Source organism: Drosophila busckii, chromosome 3L (assembly GCF_011750605.1).
Source record: "Drosophila busckii strain San Diego stock center, stock number 13000-0081.31 chromosome 3L, ASM1175060v1, whole genome shotgun sequence".
Classification (NCBI taxonomy): domain Eukaryota; kingdom Metazoa; phylum Arthropoda; class Insecta; order Diptera; family Drosophilidae; genus Drosophila; species Drosophila busckii.
In genome coordinates, this window is record NC_046606.1 from 20,402,288 (window position 1) to 20,427,285 (window position 24,998).

Consider the following 24,998-nt stretch of genomic DNA (forward strand, 5'->3'; position numbering starts at 1 on the left):
TTCGTAGCCTTGTGGCTGTGCGCCACACAATTGTTGCCATTCAAGTCAATGGCGGAAATGAAAATTGAATTTTATGCAAACACAAAAGGCAATTGAAGTCAATTATTGTTTATGTAACTAATTTTATTTAAATATAAGTCAATTCGTATGCAGCAGTAGTAAGAGAACAAAAAAAAAAAAATACGACAAAAGGAAACAAAAAAGAAATGGCACAAATGCAAATAAAACGTAGGATAGACAAGGAAGACTCGACAGGCAGCCAATAAAAAAGGTGCAGACAATTGGATTGCACTTGCTTCATTTGAGCCTCGAATATGCACAAATATTTACCAAAGTGTCTGACAAAATGCTAATTGCAGCCATGTTATCTGAAGCATTTTAGACCTATAGCACAGTTTGCAGCTTGCTGCGCAATTTATTTTTGGTTTAAAGCCAGGGTTTAAGAAAAAAACATAAATGGTGGCAACATGTCCCTAGTAAAAATTGTTTGGGTCATTCATCAGCTGTTTGTTTTGTGGAGTGCTGTGTTTTCAACATTGTTTTGTATTCTATTTTTTTTATTCAACCTTACTCAATTGTACTCAAGAGTAGAGTAATGTAAGTTTGTAAAGATTTCATAAATACTCTAACGATCTAATGCAATAAGATAATTCGAGTATGATTCAAAATTTATGATCTTAGAGCGAATTAATTTATTTTAACTTCAATGAAATAAATAAATAAAAATTATTTAATATTCAATTAAAACATTTTCAATTGTGGATTCTTTATATTTTATCCAAATTCATAGCACTAGAAATTAAAGATGTCTAGTCACTTTCAAAAATATTTATTTAGAAAATGTTAAGAGTATTAATTTTTAATCTTTTCGAAAGCAACTTTATTTTCAGTTGCAACTTTCAGAGACAGCTACAAAGTAGAGCCCATAGCTGAGCGCGTTATTTTGCGCTGCTCTTGAGTGTGTGTGTGTGCTGTTGTTTATTTTGATTGATTGCATTGTTTCGTGTAACAAATTTATTTGTGCCACGCCCACTAAGCACTTAAAAGCAAGCGGCGCTAAAGCTCAGGAAAAAAATTGCAGCCTTTTTTTTTTGTTTAATGGGTTTGCCTTTTGGTATAACTACATCATTGTCACAGGCAGGAAATTGGCAAAGCACATGTGTGTATGTGTGTGTAAGTGTGTGCATGAAAAGTTTAAAGCCTTGCCATCAAAAGTCATCAGCATGCTTTACGGCGTTGTTCATCAACTGGTATTGCTGCTAACTCAATGATGGCTTATTCTGTTGCAGATGCTGAAGCTGCTGCTCTTAGCCGCCATCATTAGTGAAAATGATTTCTTATTCAATGCTCGCCGCCTTGGCTTATTCTTTTGCTTTTGAGTTTGCTTTTGCTGCTGATGGCGTTGAGTTTTTCTTTAGCTTGGTTTTTTCTATTCGCGCTGTTGTCATGCTTCATCGATTTTTTATGCTTTGCTGCTTGAGTTGATGGAAATTTTCAGAATCTTTTTTCTGCTGCTGCTGCATTTCAATAGCAGCCGCTATAGACAGCAACGAGGCTGACTTTTCGTCGTAATAAAGCTGTATTTATTTAATATATACAAACAATAAATTAAGCTTTTACATTTAATATGCTCTATGTCGCGCAGACACTCTAAATTTTAAAATAAAACTTGTCAAAGCAACGTCAACAGTAAAAGCCAAAGTTGCAAGCAATAATCCCAGGACTTTAGGCCCGCCGTGCCGTTCCAACTGAAGCGTCTAAACCAATTGACGCTGCTAACATTGCCATCCGCATGCTCTTGTTGCTCTTTTATATAATAAAACAATTTCATAGGATACTGATTTTGCCCCTCGAATGTATAGCTCATAAGAAACCCACAACGTTGCGCCTCTGTGCTATTTGCTGTAAACTTCGGCAGCTCTTCTACCACATCCACAGTAAGCTCTTTAAACCTTTCTTTGCTTTGCGGCCCGCTGCGTATTTTAAATTGCGCATAATCGAATTGATGCGCTTCCATATAGCGTAGCAGCGATGAAGCCTGCGGCATATAGCCCCATATGAAAGTCTCGCCTTCGCGCAGACTCAGTCCACTGCTCACAAGTGTTTGCTTCAGCGAGCTGAGTAAATTCTGCGGCTGACGCAGATGATTAAAACGCTGCATAGCCGAATTCTTATCAAACTTGCGATCTTTAAGCGTCTGCACTTTTGCCGGCAACGAGGACTTCAAGCCTACGTGCTGGAACTGAGATTGGCCTGCGCTGATGAGGTAATTGCTATACTGATGTGAGCAACTCTGCTTACACAAGCTGTCCCAGCGACAGCTGTGCAGCATTACATAGCTCTGCATCAGCCAGTCCATGGGCTGATCATTGTAGAACAGCTTGAGATACTCGAGATAGTCATACAGTTCCACAGTGCGAAACAGCTTGCCTATGAAGCCCAGTTCGCTGAAGCTCAAAATAATCCATTCTCGATGCTCGGCCAGGCGAAATTCCGTCTGCAGCGCTGTAAACTTGTTGATATAATCCAAAAAGTTATTGTTTATCTTCAAGTCATCCTCTAGCTGCAAATAATAATTGCCGCGACTCCGCGCATAGCTCATCAAGTACATCAGGTCCAGATTCTGTTTGGTGCGCCAATGAGCGCGCTCGGGTTCATCATTCAGCGTCACAAACAGCGCCTCAAAATCTGGATAATAGTTCCGGGGCACTCTTAGAATATCAATCAGTCCTTCAGTCATGTACCTTTCAAATTTATCCCTCAGCTGCTGCGTTACATTCTGCACCACTTCGGTTCTGGTATCACCAATATACACCACAATAAGGCAATCGCGTCGTTGCTGCGAGTTTGTCTTTTCTACCAGCTGCTGCAATGTACCCAGCAGATAGCTCACACCTGGTCGTGGCACTGTGGGCACGCCCAGCACGAAACGCACGCCCATACGATTGCGTGTGTGCACAACGCCAGCCATGGGATGCATTGATTCCTCAAACATCTCCCAGTTGGGCTGCTTCAGCGGCTTCAAGCCGTGTTGCTTGGGTTGGTTCACCAACTGCATTACATCCGGAAACTCTTCCACTAGTAGAACATTATCAACGATTTGTGCAGCGCGTTTATTAGTAAGGCTCCAAAAGAACAGCGCAAGTACCACTGTTGGTATAATTGCTAGGCAAAGGCAAGTCTTCAAACGTACATTGATGATCTTCATGTTGTGTTCGTGTATAAGCGAGTGTGAGTGAATAATTGAGTGTAAGCTGATTATTTATACACACCGCTTGCCTAATAAAAATATATTTAAATATTCATTTGTGACTCGAGAACGGATTTAAGGAAACACAGATTGCTCTTTTGTGGACAATGGGTACAATTAACAACATTGAATATGTATAGCAAGTCTTTAATAAAATATTTCTTGTTGCATAGCCTACTTCAGATTACAGATTAAATTCTCTTGAGATTTCTATGGCAACCTTGTTAGCGAAAATAGGCATATTTTAAGACCTGGAGTAGACATTTACGTTCTCCGCCTCCTACGATTTGGTGTTACAAATTCCAATTCAAAATCTCTTAACGTATCCTTGCCAGCTATGATAAAAGCAGAGACCGTAACTGTTATAATTTTTTTAAAAAAAATTAAAAAATAACACTTATTTTTTTTTAATTTATTAAAAAAATTATTTTTAATTATTAAGATTGATTTAATTAATAAAATAATTAAAGAATAATTTGTAAAGTAGTCGCAGTGCTCAAAATTTATTTTCATAATTTAAGTATTTTTTTACATGATAAAATTGAAAATAACAGTGACGTCGAATTTTGTCATAACATTGAAAATAAAAATTGAATTGAAATATCTTTTTAACCAGACCCAGATCAAATATATATATATATATATATGTATATATTTATACTATATATATTATAAATGTATGTATAAATCTACACATCACTACCTTCATTTGAATATATAATAATGTATAATATAAATGCATGTAAACATGTAGTATTTTGTAATTAGATATTGCCTTGATGAGCATTACTGTTAGAATTTAGTTTTTAATACACTTGACATTTGTTGTAAAAAATGGAAGGGTAAATTATGAATTGCTCAAAATGTGATGTATCAGGGAGAAAGAGTGCAGTGGCAGATCCCATAAAGTATATATATTCTTGATCAGCTCGACAAGCTGAGTCGATATAAGCCATGTCCGTCTGAATGTTTGAGCAACTGTTTCTCAGCAACTATAAGAGTTAGAGCAACCAAATTTGGTATATAGGTGCTCCTATATCCAAACCCGAACGTTTTTATTTTATTTTTTTTATTTCCTCCCCCCTCCGCCGCAAATCGAAAAAAACAATATATAAGGCAGTAGAAAAATCTGAAATAAATCACAAATTGGCCTAAGTCATCGTTTTCGACGATTGTTGTCAAGTGTTCAAAAACGATCGGTTAAATACTTAGGAATATTTACATTTCATTTCAATATAGACAGGGTGGCACGTGCTGACGCGCCATGACAAACGTCGCTGCCGACGCAACGGCGCCGTCGCTGCTAACGCTACAGCGAAACGAAGCTGTGACGCTCAGTGTTTTTGTGTGTATGTGTTTGTGAGTGCATGCGTGTGCTTTCTGCGATACCCTAGTCAAAGTGTATTTAGTTGGTGGCGCCCAACTTTAACCTGTCCACTTGTTTTGATTTATGTATATACGTATATGTATTTATGTATATGTATATATGTATGTATGTATATATGTTTATGCATATATATTTATGTATATATGTATGTACAATTTATTTAATTTTAAGAACATTATTTGCGGTCCCTGGATAAAAGTTCTTTCTAACAATCAATGAGCTCATACAATAATACAGGAAAATGTCGCATTGAATATTTCTAAATGACTATATCTGAAATTATCGCTGTAACAATTATTTTACAAAAATCCATAATGGAATTAAGAAGAGTTTAATTATGTATTAAGGTTACTTGCAATCAGTTTAAAATAAACTACGAGGGCACCTAGCAAAACAGGGAAGGGATGGGATATTGTCAGACTGGCAAGAAATCATGCGTGTTAACTATCAATAAAACTTCAAAATTAAAAAAAAAATTTAAAAAAAAACGACGTAGTTAAAAACAAAACCAGATAAAAATCAATTTTCTGCATACTTTCGTTTTTTTTTTTGGGCCATGCCAACTTTTATATACACTTTCACTAGAGCATCGCAGCAAGCACACGCGTGCACTTACAAACAGATACACGTAAACAGCCAACGCGTCACAGTTCGTTTTCTCTGTAGCGTCAGCAGCAACGCCGCCGCCTGCGTCGGCAGCGACGTTTGTATGGCGTGTCAGCAAGCGCACCCGCTGTATATTGAATTGTATGAATAATGGAAATGTAAAATAATCTAAGCTGTTTACCGATCGTGCTGAAATTTCACACATCGGTCAAATAACATAACTAAAGTTTATTATTATTTAATGTCAAACACAACATCGACGATAAAAGAAAAATTATTACAAAAAAGTATTTAAAATTTAATTTAAAAGTATTTAAAAATTGGGTTTTGGTTTTTAAATTTGATAAAGCTTATAGATTGGAAGTGTTAAACAGAACCCAACATTCGTTGCAAGGATTGGGGAAAACCCAATCAGGTCTGGGTTAGTCTTAATTATTGATAGGTAAAAGAGTTAAAATAAGTCGCTTGGAAATAAAATCAGTGGCCTCTGTGTTGATACCATAACTAAATTATAATAAATAAAGTTTGTTGTAATCAACACATAGTACTCGAAGGTGCTCATGCAGTGAACAATTAGTTGTGCAAACGTTAAGTGATAAAGGAACAAAATTTCGAAATTAAGTTGCCTCAACAAGTATGTGGAAACCGCCAACTTGAAAACAACCTTTTGAATTTTGTTAGTAGTAGTTAGATACCCATTTCTGTGGAAATCCAATCATAGTTAATTTATTATTAGAAGCCGAGATTCACGGAATCGAATCTGTTACTAAAGTCAGATAAATAACGTCAGTCTGCATTTTGTTTTGAAAAGCTGTAACCACCCTTGAAGAGTGGTGGTAGATTTATGATTCACAAAACCGTGTTGGTAAGGTGATATAATTGAACTACAGAAATGCATTAATTGAGTAATAAATTCTTCGAAGAGTTTAGGTGAAGCAGACAATTTTGAAATACCCTTATAGTTGTTTACGTAACTTTTAGGGCCATTCTTATGTAACGGAATAATAAATGATCCCTTCCAGATTGAAGGCAATTCGCAACATTTAACGGACAATGCTAAAGTCTATATAAAATTAAATATATGGAACCGGCGCAATATCTAAGTACCTGGAGTGAACACAGGTTTCAATAAATTTAGTTCACTCAATATCAATTCTTCGGTAATCACAGGCTCTGGATTAAAATTAGATTTTTGTACGTTATAAGGATAGGTGAATTGATGAGTCGTTAACAGAATAAGTTGTTTGAAAAAAGTCTGTTCCCTGTTTTTAAAGTATCGCGATTTTATATTTGCTGCTTTCGAGGAACGCATCGTTCAAAAATGTAATTAGTGGCGTCATAAAAAATGAATAAAGCAATTTCTAGGTTATTACTGGCAAAAAATTGAGACCAGTCATGATTTATAATAAGGTTTTTTCATTTATTAAAGTCGCTCTATAAGCTCTATAAGCAGTTCCAAAGTTGGGTGAAAGACATCTTCGAGGAGCACAATTGGATCAATTCTGCTAACAGTGCTAGCTGAAGGATCTAACACAAGCAAACGGTCGTTGCAATAACGAACGTTATTTATTTCATTAAGTGAAAGATCAGTATGCTTATCCAACTCATGGAGCTAAGATACATCTGGTAAATTAAAATTCTCCAATGCACATAAATAAGCCCTATCAGTGAGCTTTTAGGATATAATTTGTATATTAGATAAATGTTCATTATAAATTGAAACATCCGAAAGAGGTGGAATATAAGAGCATGTTGTATAGAAGGAAATTTAACAAATAATCCTCTAACTGCAATAAACTCAATATTAGATAAGCAACAAATTAATTCCGGTAAAAGGTCGGATTCAAGGGCAATTAATACGCCACCCCCACCTCGTGAAAGACGGACACATCTATGAGTCGTTGATTAACTAGAAATTGCAGTCCAGGTTTCCAGGTTTCAGTGAAAGCAAGAACATTATAATAAAAAGATATATTATCTATATATAAAAAATACCCCTAACATTTTGATATGCTAAAACAAACGAAGTGATGAGTTTTTTGCATCATTGGTATGTAGGAAAATTTAATTTTGGCAGTTGGTTGGTCAGCTTTAAGTTGGTCTGCTTTTAGTTTACATGTCCATTTTTTACAAAAATGTCAAAGTGTATAAAAGAGACGCACATCAAACAACAATTATAAACCAAATACCACCATTAAATAAATGAGCTGAATGAAATTCTCTCATTTCTGCAGGCAAGTGGCTTGCTCGCAGGACTACACCTCCATTTTACATGGTCTTCCATCAACAAAGTCATTTAAAGGCTCTAAAGTCAATTTAAGAAAATGTGGACTTTATTAAAAAAAATAATAGTTTTGTTCGACGATTTATTTTTATAAAATTGTATTTTAAAGTGAAATTTAACAGTTTATGTAAAAATCAATAAATAAATAATTTAATTTTCATAAAATTATCAACAACAAATCAACATTAACTTAAATCTTTTTAAGTTTCTATATGAAAAAGTGTATTAAAAGATAAGCACTCACACTTGTAGGCTCTTGTTTTCAAAGTGCGGGCTATGCATAAGATTTCAAAGCTATGAATTTTAAGATTTCCCTTGCCAATTCACACAAAACAAGCACAGAGAGTCACAGACAGAGACAACAAACCGGCAATGCATAAATAAAAACGCACAAATTACAATTTAATGCCATAGAGCAGCAGCAAAACGATTGAAGTTTTAAGAGCGACAGGCTGTGAGTAAAAATAACAACACAAATGCTCACATAAAAGTGTTTTTGATTTAAAACTTAAATTAAATTCGATTAAAAGTTTGTTGCAGCTCAGTTGGCATTTGCCCTTGGTGTAAATATATTTATAGGGTTTATATGAACGGAATTCTGCATTATTTATAAAAATTCACACATGCTGATAAAAATATATGCTCAAGCACACTGGAAACACCTATGTATGTGTGTGTATGCATGTATGTATGAGTGCGCTGTGGCTACACGCTTTATGTTTGGGCATTCGATGAGGGTCCGGGTCCGCGTATGTACATATATTACATAAATAAGCGAGAAACTTTTCAACTTTCATGAATATTAATAACAGCAGATTTTAAAATATATATGTATATGTCTGCAAAGCATCAACGCTGGCGAGTTTCAAGTGACAGAGTCAACGACAGCGACAGCGACACGTTGTTCATACGCCACATTGTACAGCAGAGAATGTAAAATGTGCATTTAAATTGAATTCCTTAATGAATTCGCGGCAACGTCCGAGACCGAGACCGAGACCCAGACCCAGACCATGGACCACAGTCTGGACTAAAGGTGTTGGCCGATGCGACTATGGCGTTTTTAACAGATTAAAATTTATATACATACTTATAGAAAGTATACCCTAACCAAATGCTAAATAGCACGAAAGATGTAGAAATTTATAAATGCAAAAGGAACATCTTTTAATTAAATCATTAAAATAGTTGTGAGTTAGACTCTGAATATTTAATTTTTCATTGTATTAAAATTCAGTAAATAAATACTTACAATAAATTTACGCCATGAAGCGAATTGTACTATCAAATTATTTGCTGAATACTTTGGCAAAGGGCAATAAAGTTTCGTTGCAAAACAATTTAATTTTCTGCATTCTATTACTCATTGCAGCACATCTCCTTTTTCCTGCACGGAACTTTCCAAAAAAAATTATGCAAAAATTCAAAAGCATAAAAGTTTTCGGCGCTTTGCAGTTTGTGGCAGTAGCGGCAATGACTCGACTCTTAATTAAAATGCATTAAGTTGGGGAGGAGCAACAAACATGTGACCTCAAGTGTTAAGCATAAAAGTTTAATTCCAATAAAAATTTAAAACTAAAACAGTTATAATACCGCTAACGAACTGTCATTGTGCAGAACAGCGAAACATATAAATTTATTATTATTAAATTGCTTTGATTAATGGCCACGTTCAGCCAAATTCTAGCCACAACGATAACTAATGTTTGCTGAGCTCCCAACAGCGACGCGGCCATATGATAATGGTCAACAAATTTTGAGCACAAAACATATTTTGCACAGCTTCATTTTTATTACGTTTGCCTTTTTTCGGCCAACCAACGTACAACCAGTAGAAACATGTGTTTTAGTTTATAACAGCAGGCAGCTAAAATTTATTTTGCGTTTTTTTACATGCCTATAAAGCTCATAAGAGCAGCACAGATAAAAAATAAAATATATGGGTGGCATATAAAAGTAACATGGGGTGCAAGTACTCACAAGGCTAACTGCACTTTATTAGAAAAATTTAAAAGAATTTAATACAATAGACTAATTTTTGCCTGCTGTGCAAATAAAAATATTTATAAATATATATGCAAAAATTTAAAGGCTTAGTTGGAAACTAACAATAACTATTGCTATTTTCCAGCTTTTTCAGCTTAAAGCAAGCTTATCTGACATTTTGTACAGACAACTATTACACACACACATGTAATCTAAGCCATAAAAAAAGCAAGAAATTTAAATTGACACAAAAATGCATGGCGCGTGAAAAAAATATGGTTATAAAAGCTTATGAGGCCTGCCAACAATTTGCAACGTTTTTTATTTGGTATACTTTTTCTCATATATGTTGCCTAACCGCAAAATAAGATAAATTCTCACACAGCGCAAAATTAATAACATTTTAAAAGGTCATAAAAAAGCCAAGTGCTGGGCTAAAGGCGACATAAGCCGCTCTCTGCACAAATCGCGCACATAATTTGCACATTTTTCATTTTATTTGCAAATTCCTTTTTTTTTTTGGGGTATTTATATCTAAAGTGCTTAAAAAACTAATAAGAATGTGCGGGGGTCATAAATTTTGTCTCTGAAAATTAAAGTGCAGTCAAGCAGGTCCAACAAGTGACAAAAGTAAGGCGAAAAAATTTGCAAAAATAAAAAAAGAATAATATAATAGCGTGGCACAGGACGCAAGGACGACGGCGGGCATGCGGAAGTGCTGAATCACCGGAAAACCATTAAAGGAAGTCACAACTATTGATTATGTCGGCGGCGGCGATGGCGGTGGCGGCGCAAACTAAAAATGGCTTTGTGTGTGCAAGCAGCGGAAAAATTATGAAAGCACCCCGGTTAGGGCCTCGATCGCGGAACATACTATAAATTTGCATCGCTTGGCATCGAATTGAATTTGATGGCTTTAGTGTGCAAGTTTAATTGCCGTACCAAATATTATGTGCTATTAGTAATGCACTCAAACTATGACAAAGAATTTCAATTAATATTTTGCACCCAACAAAAAAACGTAAAATAAATGAGTTGACTGCTTGCAAGCGCATGCAAACTTCGCTTCATCAAATTGCTTTCGTTGTTGTTGTTTTCGGCTGGCAGCAGTAAAAAGCGGAAATGTCGTTCGGCGGCGGCATAGTTGAAAATCATGGCGAGATAAATTGCCAAAGATAGCATTGGCTATGCAGTCGCCGCTTGTGCTATTGTTCAAAATCAATTTAGTGTTGAATTGCTGCCAAGAATCTCATTTTCTAACGTGGGCAGGGTGTGGCTTAGTTTGCGCGACCAACTCACCAACTCATATAGGAAATGAAAATACCGGAAACGCTGACATTTTCCCCCAAATGAAAGTCAACCAAGCAATGCTACAAAGAGCATAAAGCTTCGCGGATTTGGCAAACGCTACAACAACAAAAACAAACAATTCAAAAAAATGTGCTAATAACTTTCAAATAAATGCTGCAAAAAAAAAACAAAGAGTAACAAGATGGCATCGCTAGGTTGGCTGGCTGGCTGGCTAGTCACACCGACTAGCTTAAATCGGCTCAGCGACAATCAGACAGACAGTTTTATGCTGGAACAAACTGGCATGTGTGTTCCTCTATTTCCACACATAACTCAAGCTCCCTAATCCTGCACAGCCAAGGCCGTAAATTAAGACTGAAGTCGCGTTTCAGTGGCTTAACTTAAATGGTGGTGCCGGCAGCGGCGCAGTCTGAAGCCAATTTTAAAGTTGTCAACAGTAAATTTTCTCGCCCAACTGTTTGGTGTTAAATGCGCAGTTAATTGCTGGCAAACGAATAATATTTTGATATTGCTGCCAATTAGGTTAATTGTCCAACAATTAATTGTTCCAAATGAAGTTAAATTTCAATACTTATATAGGTTCTTATTAAACAAACGTTTTCATTTATTTAGACTTTATTTTAATTGTTTATAACAAGCAACCGAACCCAAAAATTGTCACGTATGTATATGTCCGAACCTGAGCTTGTATTCATTCAATCAACACCTCGGAAATCGAAACAACAAGTTGGGTGTAGCCAACTTTTGACGTTTGTTTGCTTTACTTTCAGCTAAGCGTCCTCATTTTAAAAATTACAATTTGAATTTTTCTGCAGTTGAGAGCGCGCGATCTGCGGTGGTAAATATGTTCAGACGAATTTTGGTGACCCTAACATAGATCATATCTTATTGCTCACACGGACATAAAGTGACCAGAGTTTAATAAACTCAGCTTGTCTTGCTGATCAAGAATAAATGGGGTCGCAATTAGGTATTTGCTGAACTTCATGATATCATTTTCCATTTTAAAGACAAGTTAGTGCCACAAATATTTTACATCTATATTTTACGTTTTGTCATATATTGGCAATCCCCTCAGCAAGAACTAAGTCGCTTTTTCTAATTGATTTGATTACACAAGTTTGCAGTTATTTCATTTCTTTGTTTAAAAACAAAAAACTATTTTTAGCCAGCAAACAAATCCCAAGCATGTTGAAATGTTCACTTAAAGCAACGAGGAATACTTTTCGATGCAGCATAAGTTTTAGCCAGACTGTGTGGAGATGTTTATCAGCAAAACACTTTCATTAAAAATTATTTTTGTCCACAAGTTGTTGGCTGAGCTCGTGCTCAGAATTTAGCCCGGCCTATACATCTCACTTATGTCCCTACATCTCTTTCTCTCTCTCTCTTTCTGGCTGGTATGATATTAGTTTGATTCTGTTTGGGCTCAAATATGCCTGTCAGCGATTTAGACTGCACAATAATATGCAATTTGTTTGCTATTAATGACTCAATCAATGACACGCTGGCATAACTAATTAAACAAAGCCAACTATATGGCTATTTAGTAATCGTAGCTGCATGCATTTGTTCAATAAAACTTGCAAATTAATTTACAAGTTGTTGTGTGTAAAATTGAGCATGAAAATGCAATTAACATTATTGGCCCAGTGGATAACGATTCCGCACCAAAAAGTATTGCTCTGTACGCAGTGCGCTGAATATTGCAATTAATTTTAATGTGTTTTCAATGTACAGAGCTGACTATGAGGAGTTTGCGCCTGGCAAATATTGACCACAAAGTGTCTTTGGTCTTTCACACAAAACGTCTCGAGTAAATGATTGTGCATATTAACAACTTGGTTAGCCGCAAAGCAAACAAAATGGCTTTTAATCTAACCATTATAATGAGCAAAATGTCTAGCAGACAAAGCAGTAAGCCAAAGCAGAGCTGAGTGAAGCACAATGGCAAATGGCCGTAGATTGTTCGTACGTCCACATGGCGTATGAACAACATGCAATCAAGAAAATTTCTATGATCAAAGCAACGAAACATAAATGCGCTCAAATTAAAAATAACGAAGCTATGAATATAATTCCATGCAGCTTAAATTTATAGTGAATAAATATTAGAACACACGACAAGAGATTACACATAAAATAAAATTTATTTTGTCCAAGCTACAGGCAGAGCTTATCAACTCCAGTTATAGTGTATTATTTGCTTAGCACAAAGGCGAACAACAGGCAAACAAAATGCACTGGAAATTTAACTAAAACTCTATGGCCAGCCCGCAATCATTAATTCATAAAGCTGTAATTTGCTTTGCCCAAGCAGCAGCAGCAGCACCAGTCAGACGGCAGACAACCTTTCGGTCATTTGCGCTGCAAATTATAAGCAGACAAATAGTATATATATATATATATATATACACATACACGCACGCACACACCTAGAACAAAGTCATTGCACAAAGAGCCCCAAAAACTTATTTGCGGTTGCCCAGTTTAGACGAGCAGATTGCAAATGCAAAATTTTGTTGACATGCCTTGAGCCATGATATGCAACCAGACCAAACACAGTCTAGTGTACGTACTACAAGACTACCCAGCCGTTAGTTGGTCGGCCGGTTGGGTAGTGTGCTCCATTCAGTGGCAACGTCACCACTTTTGTGGCAGAGCGTGTAAATGATTTTGACATATTGTAATGACAAAACAAAGGCATAACCCCACGTAGTCAGCGCTGATTCTATTTGTAGTATATCTTTGCTCAACTTTGGCTGCCAGCTCTTGCTTAACTGGCTGACCAGCGCAGACAGCGGCACCAGCAGCAGCCGGTCTGGCTATGTCAATTGTTGCCCGACGGAAATTAGAAATCAAAATATTAAGCTCTGCGTTTGTCATTTGCAATTATTGTATACAGCAAGCTGAGCTCAGCTTTAATTGCAGTTCGATTTGATTAGTGCTAGAGCAATAAGAGTGTATATCCATAATCGAAATGCTCTGCATTACATAACATTAATATCCTGTATATCTCTTTTGGGCCACGCAGCTAAGCGTAAGTCAGAAATTTAATTTACTTATGTTTAAGTTCATATGCAATCTGTTTATGATAAATAATCAGCATATTGTCCTATAGCAACATAGTTAGTTTAGCAAATATTCGTAATGACCATGGACTATTTTAAATTACTAATAAATTAGAAATTATCAAAAAATTTTTGCGAACTATTATCAAAATAGTTGAAAATGCTCGAAATTTTCTTTGGGCTTCTTCAAAACAATCAGTTATTTCAAGTAATCCTAATCCATTATTGGTGAATGAATCATGAACAGTTGAAGTCGCCAATTAAAATACTAAATGGAGTTAAGATAGTTTACGTTACAGGCATTAAACTACATACATAAACTGAAGAATAATAGTGTTAAGTTTAATTTAATATAAAACTATGATTTTATTTAATTTAATTTAATATATAACTATATACACATCAATCCAATTGTATTATTAAATAAATAACATTTTTAGAACTGAGGCCTGCATTTGTAAAAGTAATCAAATTATTACTGATCTTGATTAGTACTCATTATTTCACAGTTATGCAAGACTTCCTAAAAAAAACTTACAAATTTCTGTTCATCAATTGTCATTATGAGCAATAAGCAACTTTAAAAAATATATCACCGTCAACTGGACGTTGAACTGCGGCCACATTTATTAGAATTTATTTTGTACTAACATAAGGGACAGAACTTTAAGAAAAAGTATTTCGTAAAAGTTTGCACTTAATTGTATAAATCTTAATTTAATAACTCTGCTTTAAGTACAGTTTATTGCACTAAAAATACTCAGAAATCTACTTTCATTTAAGCAAGTTGGCTAACCAAGTTTATAAATTTCAACGCACTCATGCAACTAGTTTCAAAACTTTGTCTTGTTTCTCCCCCAGTTTGGCATGCAAATTTTCAGTTGATTTCATTTTGTTGAAGCCTCTGGCTAGCGCTGACTCATTGCACAAGTTTTTCCAATGTGACTCAGCTAGAATTTTGGAGAGACTCTCTATATGCACAGCAAGCTGTACAAAAAGGTAGCAATGGGTCAGCGGTGTAGCCTAACGCTGTAGAACCAACTTGTAATTATAATTAACATGCTAAACATTTAAATTCGAAACATAGTGCAAAACAACAAACAAACAAAGCGCTAGCCACAGGCAGACAACATGGCGTATACATAGCCTAATCCACACCAGAGCAAAGTGAATGACTATTGGCCTACAGAATATTTAATACAATTCTGAATATGCAGCAGCAAAGCTTGATGGCTAAGGGCGCTAAAAAGCAACAATAAAAGCAAAGCAAAGAGGGCGCAGTCGTGTCGCCTTAAATAAGTAAACTCGACAGTGCCTGCATGTTAACAATGCTAACAGCAACAACATTTGTAATGATGAAATAAAAGTCAAGTTAATACAATGGCTTAAAACCGAACATGGGAACTGGCGCAAAAGCGCGCGCAGCAAATAAACGGAAATACGACTACCCTTATTCCTCAAAAAAGAACAAAGCAAAACAACACCCTACTAAACCCAGCCCCACTGTAAACTTGCTGCTGCTGCTCCTGCTGCTGATGGTGTTGGTGCTGTTGTTGTTTTTGATACTCGTTAGCGTTACATGAAAGTGCAACTTTTGTGAAACAGTAACAGTAGCTGCAACAAGCAAAGCAACAACAGCAACATTTGTAATACACATAGTTATAATAAAAATCAGCTTGTTTCACTTTCCACCAAAGTTCTATACAGTCTACCCCACTCCACTCTGTGTCCCTTTGCCCACAAGCGAAAATATTTGTTTGTTTCTCTGTGTGTAACACACACTCAGCTCAATTTTGTTACCCAGAGCTGTGCTTGGCTCGCCTTGCATGCAGGTTCAAAGTTGTTGCCCCAACACAAGGCTCCTCATACTCTCTCTCTCTCTCTGTCTCTCTCTCCCCAGCGCCTCAGGTGCAAAGTGTAAATGAAGACTGATTGCAGTGCACATGATTTTACCAACACACACACACACACACACATACAAGACAGCTAGGGTGCTGTCTGTTAGAGTTTGAGTCCGAGGCATAAAAAACATAGCAAGGGCGGCTGCTGCTACTGCTAGCCCGGCAAACTCATGCTTGTTAGCATGAGGGGGTAATTGTGGTTAAGTGCTGGTTTATTGGTTTGGCAAAAGGGCTTAAAAGATATATGCATGCATTTTAGCTACGTCTAAGCCGACTAAGGTTAAGGGCAAGCTTTTTGGCCAGGTAACACTACAGACAGTAACATATATCTGTTTGACAATTGTCGTTAAGCTTTTTAGCTGCCACCTCGATTACTGCGACTAGAACATCGCTTTAATTTTTTTCAGTTTACAGGCCAAATGTTGAGTTGACATTTTATTGTGCTGTCCTGTATACGTTGAACATGCACATCCTTGTAACGATAGGGTTAAATGACCAAGCTGGCTACAGTTACCGCACAGCTTAAACACATGCTTTAGCTTGCCCATATCAGGCAAGTAATCTGAGTTTAATAGATTTGAGCTTGGAAGCAGCATATTGAGCAGGAAGCACAATCTATCTCAAATATGTAAAGAGTGGCATTTACGGATTTCATAAAAATGTAAAATGTGTGAAAAGGTTTAGAACGCGAAATTTATAAATTAAATTAAAGTTATATGTACTTGTTGCGGGCTTAATTTTAATAAACTAATCACATGAAAATATGCAATTTTTTTTTTCAATAAAGTACAACAAATAACTATTAATAAATATGTTCGAAGCTCCAGGCTATTTAGTTTGATTTTATTATATTTATATATAATTACACTCCGTTAAGTTTGCAAAATAAGTAACGAGTTATTATTGTATACTTAGTTATTAACTTGCCTTAAAATTGTTAACCTTTCTTAATTTTCTGTTCGCCTCGGCTCGTTCGCCTTGATGGGCTTGTTGCACTCAGCTCTAATAAAATTATAATTATAACTAAAAACTACGCAACGCGCATTTTAAATGAGCTGCAATAAGGGGGAGCTTTAAGTGTTAGCGTAAGCATACAAGTAAAACAAGTTACCTTGCAGACAGCGGTCGAAAAACCTCGACAGCTCCCGACGAAATATTTTTTTCGAGCCGTACTAGAATTGAATTTGTACTAAGCGAATTAACAAAAATGCATTAAATATTTGCAAATATACATATGTTTTACGAACGACATGGAAATTGCTCCATTACTGTAAATACTACTCATAGAATAATAATTGCAGCTTAAATATTTAATTCTATATTATTTCAAGATGTGTGCAGTTTCAATAAACTGAGCAAACAACAAGGAATTAAACAACATATTTACTTTTTTTACACTTTTATTTGAATAAAACTCAGGAAAGTCAACGGCAAACAGCAAGCTCAACTCTAATTCGTGCTCACTCACCTGCAAGAGAGCAATAACAAATTTGAGCATGTTGCATTAGCGTGGCTGTCATATTTTTCACAAAATTAATTTCTTACATTTTCTAAAAATGTGCATGAGCTTATGGATGTGTGTGTGTGTCTGCGTTAACCCATACGAATCAACAGAGCAGAGCGCAACTTGCACACACATTAAAAAATCGTTTTAATTGAAACACAAGCCCCTTGGCAATCAGTGTGCACGCAAATGCCGCACTAACTCGCAATTCCCCCAAAGGGGCACACACACACACACGCACCACCCCCCACCAGGGCTACACCGCTATACACATGCCAACAGACATTGCAGCGGTGCTCTGAGTGGGGCGGGGCCCTGCTGTCGCTCACTTAAGTTAATACGCAAACCAAATGTCACTCAACATTATCAACGGCAAACGTAATCAGTTAAAACTTTTTTTTTGCTGCTGATATAGGCAGGGCCCAAAAACCAACCAACAGACAAGGGGACAAGGCGACGGGCAGACCGACACATTGAGATTGTTGTTGTTGAACGAAAAGTTGCCAACATGTTTGTATTCTATTTCAATTTTTTATGCACTCGACAAACGAGCACCGCTCTGAAGTGCAAAAACAACAAATAACATGAAATTATTAAAGCGACGAGCCGACATTTAGATACTCTTCGACATTCAAAAAACAATCAGCAACTATTAAAACTAAAAATAAAGTAATGAATGATAAGCGATTACCTAAAACAATATATTGACACAGTAAGCACATAGATAAATTCAAGCTTTGGCTAATCTTTTTTATTCATTCTTCCAGCTTCCCTTTAACAGACATAAGACTTATTGTATTTGTATTTTTAAACTATTCATATACCCCGATTTTTTCACGCCTATTCAAATTTCTAGTTTTATGTTTGCCAATCTATTCTATAGACAATTTACTATAGTCAAATTTAACTTTATGCAAATTTCCATTTCAAAACTAATTTTGGCTTTTCCTACAATCATATACTTCATAAATGTAAGTCCTCTAAATCAAATTTCAACTTAAGGGTTAGCTCCAATTCAACGTGACTGCTTAAGGCTTTTACAGCTAATAACTAATACACCTATTAATAATGTAGAGCATTAGAATGCACAGCATGTGTTTCGCTGCTCTCATGCTTTAGCGTGCTCATCACATACTACTCGTAAAAGCATGCAATGATAGGCCTACAACTGCTGAAAACAAAATAAAAACTTTTCCTTTTTGTATTTTTGGTCTATGCGATGGTATTTACGTTTTGTGTCTGTTGTAACTGAAAACTGAATATGTCTAAATTTTTGCAGCAAGTCGTGGGCTTTATCAACAGGCAAGGGGGGGGGATGAAAACGTATGCATATTTGTATGTTGCTAAAGTGCTCGAGGTTTTTGCATATTTCAACAGTTCGCTGTTGAAAATGGCAACCAAATGAAAACGCAAAGAGAGGCAGAGAGACGGCCTCAGCGTCAGCCACTTGACGGCCGTTTAAATGCATTAAAAAATTACCTACCAAGTTGGCGAAAAATAAAAACACAACGTCGACGGCGACAATAGCAATGGCAAAACATGTCAGTCAGCGAAAATTTCACATGCGAAATTGTGCAAGTGCCACGCCCACAAACAAGGCGCACAAAATCAAATCAACAGTATGGCGTGCCGCAATGGCAACGGCAACGGCAACGGCAACGGCAACGGCAACGGCAATGGCCAGGCTGTGTGACAATAACAAGCGCCGGATGTCGAGCTCCATGCTCGCCTCTCGCCCTAACCAACAGCAAAAGGGTTTGGCCCAAAAAAGCAGCTGGCAATTGCTCAGCTCAGCTCAGCTCAGCTCAGCTCAGCTCAACTCAGCAGAGCAGGCAGAGGCTGTGTGTGAAGTCTGGCCGACTAGTTAACGCAAATTGAAATCGTTGTACTCGTGCTCGGGCTCGGTACACGTAGGCAAAGACGTCTTGGCAGCTTGTTCGTGCATAAATCAAAGTGTTGGTCACAGTCTGTGACAAAATCTGTGGCCGAGGAGCGAAAGCCCAAGTGTAGGCCGAGTGGCTAAGTGAGTGCAGTAAGCCCAGTTGGCATTTAGAAGCGCAATTAAAATGGCTTAGGTCGAGGCCTTAGCATTTAAGTACAAGGCGCTACATGTTACAAGCAATTGTAGCAAACTGGAGAGCAATATTTATACGAATTTAATTCGAATTTAAATAAATTTGTTTTGATTTGTCTTTGCCAGCAGATACTTAAGCAGTTAAAGTATTTTATGCCACTACACGTGGCGTCTGAAAAAGTTTAAGCTGTCGCTGGTGCTAAGCTTGCCACTTGCTTGCTACTCTATCGCTCCTCGGGCCACTGCTGTCACACACGTCGTATGAGTTATAAGCCCAAGCGCCGCCATCGCACATATGCAGCTCTAACTACTGCTGTTATAGTCGTCGTCGTTGCTAACTTTTGCAGCCTTATCTGGCACAGACTGCACTCCAGGCGTGTGGAAGCTATGATTTAAGCGCAAACTTCAGCCGCATGGCTTTGTTCGTGTCTTGCAACTGCAACTGCTGCTGCGCTGTGCTGCTCTTGCACACTTCTACGTACCGCAGAACTCGGGCACATTAACTATATTTTTAATGCCAGCTGCGTGTGTGTGTGGGTCGTGTGTGTGGCTGTGTGTCTCTGGGGGGGGGGGGCGTGTTGGTAATTTATTTACAATTTTTACGCTCATTTTGCTGACTGACAGCGCAGCGGCAGCGAAGTGTGTACTAAAACCACACGCAGAGCGCAGCCGGCAGTGCAACCGATGCAACAATGTGACGGACAGCAGCCGACAAGCCAGGTTGTGCTAGCTGCTGCGCATTACGCATGCACTTTGCCCAACACTTGTGTTAATTGTATGCACTACACCGTATATGTCTATCTGTGTCTCTCTGTGTGTAAGTGTGTGCGTTTGTTTAAATATTCATTGCGAAAATTCCAATTGCATTTACGCTTAAATTGGCAATGCCAACAACAACAACAAAAACAGCTCCTGCTGCTGCTGCTTCTGCTGCAAGTGGGAATAAATTTGCTTTTCTTTATCATAGACTCACTTTTTTTTTTTGGTTGTGCTGGTCGGTGGTCAGACTCAATTTGGCTGAAATGCCAAAATCGTTTGTCTGCCCGATTGCATAGTTTGTTTAAACGTTTTTAATTTGCTTGACATAACAAAATCCTTAAAGCAGAGCTATCCAAATTAAATCCAAATTAAAAAAAAGCTTTAATTTTTGCAGCATAATCGTCGCATTAAGATCTATTTACGTTTAAAAAAAAGTACAGCTAAATTAAAATTTAATGCGCACTAATGCAGGCAAACTGTTATTTATCACAGAGCAAACGAGACAAACCTCAAATGTAAAATTCAATTGAAAATGCATAAATTAAATTGCGCATAAAATAGACAACTAATGCACGATGAGCCGATTATAATATGCTAACAAAACATACAGCCACACACACTCATCTACATAGATAAATTAGTGTTAGGCCCAAAAGCTTTGGCGACAGTCAAACCCAAAGCGTTTGCCAATTAATGTTGAGCACACAAACCAAAACGTTAGGCCATAAATGAAAATGGAAATTCAAAGCTAAACACTGCAATGACATCAATTTGCGCTCATATTTCATAAAGCGCATGCAAATGCTATTAAAAGCATTGCTATGAACCAACCGACAACCTTAACAGCCGCCGGCACAGTCAAAAGATCGTAAATTATCATAGCCAAGGCAAATCGAATGCGACTACCGTCGACTGCCGACTGCCGACTACCGAGTGCCGACTGCTGAATACCGACTACAGACTGTGCTAGCGCCTTTTGTTCTTGCGTGGGCCAAAAGAGATTTATGTCTTTGACTGCACTCAGCGGCGCACAAAGCAGCGCACAGCATCAATAAATGTAGTCGCACGCTGCAAATGCGCAATATTTTAATTATGCAAGCAATTGAAAAATTGGCACACACACACACACGCATAAGCGAGCAGTGTGCTTAATACTATGTATGTGTGTGTGTGTGTGTGTGTGTTAACGGGTGGGTAGCAATTGAGTTCAAAGCGCAAATGACTTTTGCAGTGCGTCGCAAATATTCCATTGCATACTTTCAAGCGCGTCTGCTTCTTGCTTTTAACTTATTGAGCTGTTTGACTTTTTGTATGTGTGCGCGCTTAATGAGCTTTTGTCTGCATGTATGTGAGTGCAGTTGCATTTTAATCCATTAAGACTTTTGAAAATTTTGTTGCAAGGCGCCTGCAGCCTCATTAGAGTGCACAACAAGTTTGAAATGAAATTAATGAATATTGCTAAACTATGCCCGCAGCAAAACGTTGAACATTTATTTACTAAAGCAAAAAAAAAGGGAATTTAAAAATTTATGCATAGGCTTTCACTTCAGTAGTTGAGAATGTCAGTGAAGTAACGCCATTCAGCAAAGTGAAGTCAGACAGAAGGCAAGTGACGGCGTCTTGATGACAGCTCGGGCTTTGGGTAAAGGACAATGCATGCATTGATTCGAATTGAGTTGAGTTAAGTTGCTGCCAACATCAGCAGCAGGCAGCAAGGGCAGCAACTGCAGCTGTCTGCAGCAAAGTGAATGTCCGTCTGGTAAGTACACACCCACATACACATGCATACTGGCAATGTATATGTATTGATTAAATGAAGATGACAACAATGATTGACATCGTTGACTTAAGTCATTACATATTGTATGCAAGCTGCTCGTGTTCTTGTTGTTGTTCCTGGATAGCAGCTGCATATAATGCAAGCATGTCTATAAGGCAAAGTACACACACACACACATGTACGCGTGTATGCATGTGTGTCTGTGTATTGTGCATACGCAAACAATGGCGAGCGCTTAATTTGTTTGAATGCCTGGCAAGGCAGCGAGAAATGCTACAAATGCTGAGCTACATTCTGCTGGCGTATTAATTATTTTTAAATTGAAAAAAAAATACACAAGCGTCTAGGCATTCACACACGCATGGCACATGAATTTATCACACAATAAATTACAACAAATAATTGCCAATTCAGCAGCAAATAATTTATGTGACACACAATTTGTTGTTATACTTATTGTCGCTGCTGTTGTTGTTATTGTTGGCAACCCTCCGATTATTTGATTTCATTGCTTGTTTGTCGCTCGAGCTGTTTGCTCGGTTCGCGCTTGGGCTTGGCCGTCCAGTTAGGCTTTAGGCTGGGATGGTTTAGCAATAGCCATAAAGATTATGATCTTGATATTCCCGCCGAACTGTGGCTACAAATATTGGCACAGCGCACACAAATTGCCGTTATGCAGCAACACGCACACATACCCACACATGCATATGTATGAATCTATATAGCACTTGCTTGTTTATTAAAAAACCGAGGCAAGCATAGAAAATCACATAAATCGGGACACTGCTCGCATAAAATTCGCCTCTGGGCATACACATCTCCCTATAAATATTTTCGTTTTTTAAGCCTGATGAGTGTGTGAGAGACTAAGTGCTGGCCCATAAGCATGCATGGGCAATAACCGAGGGGCAGGCGAGCAAGCGCTGCCACTTGTGCGTTAAGTGAAAAATTTCTTCAAACCTACACGCACACACACACACACATTTATAAGGGAGCGTGTGTATGCGCTGTAAATTGCTTTTATGAAGGACAAGAATTATGTGTAGCATTTGCTGCGCTAAGAAATTGAGGCAATAATACAATAAAAATATTGTGCCTATTAAGTTGCTTGAATAGCAAATAAAAGCCTATTGCTTTATATAATTTCCTTTCAATTTGCCACTACTTTTTTACCCTAACAAATCCAAGCTGCTATTAGCTAAATATTGATAAAGAGGTCAAATATTCGATTCTTCTGACAACGCAGACACTTACATAATTAGCTTTTAAGCCGTTTTAACGGGAGAACATAACATAACCCTAAGTATTTGAAAAAGAAGAGCACAGTCGACATAACGAGCCCAGTACAGCATTTTCCTGATGTAACGTAAGAATAAAGTCAGTAATTTTAATCACTAGGCTACAAACTGTTAGGGCATGTGTTGACGAATTTAACATTTCACATGTTGACTGAGTGCTTTTACTTACTTTTACCGAAATTTAAAAGCAACATTTAATATGAGTGTCAGCTTTGTATATGCTGACTGACTTACAATAAGTACGTACCATATAATGTGTGTTTAGTTGCTGTAATCTATATTCAGACATAGCTATATTCATACAGCTACTCGGCGTGATCAGAAATACTTTCACTAAATGAAGTCTGTTTCGCATTCTCGGTCTTATGAAACTCTTTGCACATATTTGCGTATCGTGTCTAAGCCGAGAACTTTTGAAAAAGACAAAAGCTTAAGCTGCAGATTTTCGAATTTCGTAAGATATTGTACGTACAAATTAAATATATAAAGTGATACATAGAATAGATTGAAAGAAAATATATGAATAGAAAAACATAAAGTGTGTTGCTGCAAAAAATGTTGTCTTACAGTTTGTCATAGAGTCACGGCTTTAATGAACAACTGCTCTATATATATTAAAAAAAAATATATATATAATATTCAGTACATAAATTTATATATGTAGGTGGTTAGAATGGTTAGAAGATTTTCGCGCAGTCATAAATTCTCAACGAATCTCATGCTTTTGCTAGCCTTCAATTTGTTGAGTGAGCCAAAAGACATGACGTAAACGTCACTTCAAAGCCGCCCATCAAATGTCAAATGACAATAGAAGGTCAACGCCTGCCACGCAGACGGACACACGTGCTCAGCGGAGCCACTAAAAATGGAGAAAAGAAATATAAATAAATATGAAAAAAATAAGCAGCGTCTGCCTTCCCACTGCTGCTGCATAAAAAATGCAACAGTCAGAACAATAACATTGAAGAGAGTATGAAAACAAGCAGAGCAAGTATACCAGGCTGCTCATATGTAGTGGGCCAAGTGAGTCGGTCGGTCAGTCTACGCCTTGGAGCAATGTTGTCTGGGTTAGTGACCAACGACAACAAGGACAACATTTGCTTGAGTCAGTGTACAAAAAAAGAACATAAAAGATGCTTTGAAGCATAATATGTATGCCCAGATATATTTAAGTGGCATTGGTGGCAGATTTGAGGCACTGGCTTCATATTATCAGTTGTAACGACCAAAGCGCTGCTAGAAATTTAGAAGCAACGGTACAGACAAATCTAAAGCTGATTAAAACGGCCAAGCGAGTAGATTATATTAAAATGCATGACACGTGCCAGCACCAGCAGCTAAAATATACAAGTGTTTCTTCCTTTTTGTGTGTTGTATCTTTCACGTCTATAACAATAAAAACGTTTGCCCATAGACTTGTTATCTAAAGCACAGTTTCGGCTTATTAAACACATTCTATTGATTTTACTTCTAAGCAGCTGAGGCATACACGTAGAGCGTACGACAGTGCTTGTGCTTGTATCTGCTAGATGCTTGGGCAATTTAAGCGATAAACACGCAGGCGACGTTAGTTGCTATGCTAGTGTTAGACACTGACTACGCGGCGTATGCGCAACGTGCTTTTTCTTTTCTATAAGTACGTTTACTTATCACCCATACGACATGCTGGTAAACATGTTTACGCCATGACGTGCGCCCATATACTATATTTTATGCCAGCGCCAATCAAAAAGTCTCATAAATCGTCCAATAATCTAAAAATGGAAGAATGAAAGGCCCGTCTCTTT

General features: G+C 37.3%; 2 protein-coding genes across 3 annotated transcripts in view; both read right to left on the bottom strand.

Moving 5' to 3' along the window:
* Positions 1-24,998, bottom strand: part of LOC108598697 (AT-rich binding protein) — a 61,137-nt gene that overhangs the window by 30,356 nt on the left and 5,783 nt on the right. The gene's annotated exons all lie outside the window — the stretch shown is intronic.
* On the bottom strand, positions 1,153-3,316 carry LOC108598695 (alpha-1,3-mannosyl-glycoprotein 4-beta-N-acetylglucosaminyltransferase A). Its single transcript, XM_017985418.2, has one exon. It carries the CDS (start codon positions 3,206-3,208, stop codon positions 1,673-1,675), a length of 1,536 nt encoding a protein of 511 aa, XP_017840907.2. The 5' UTR covers positions 3,209-3,316; the 3' UTR covers positions 1,153-1,672.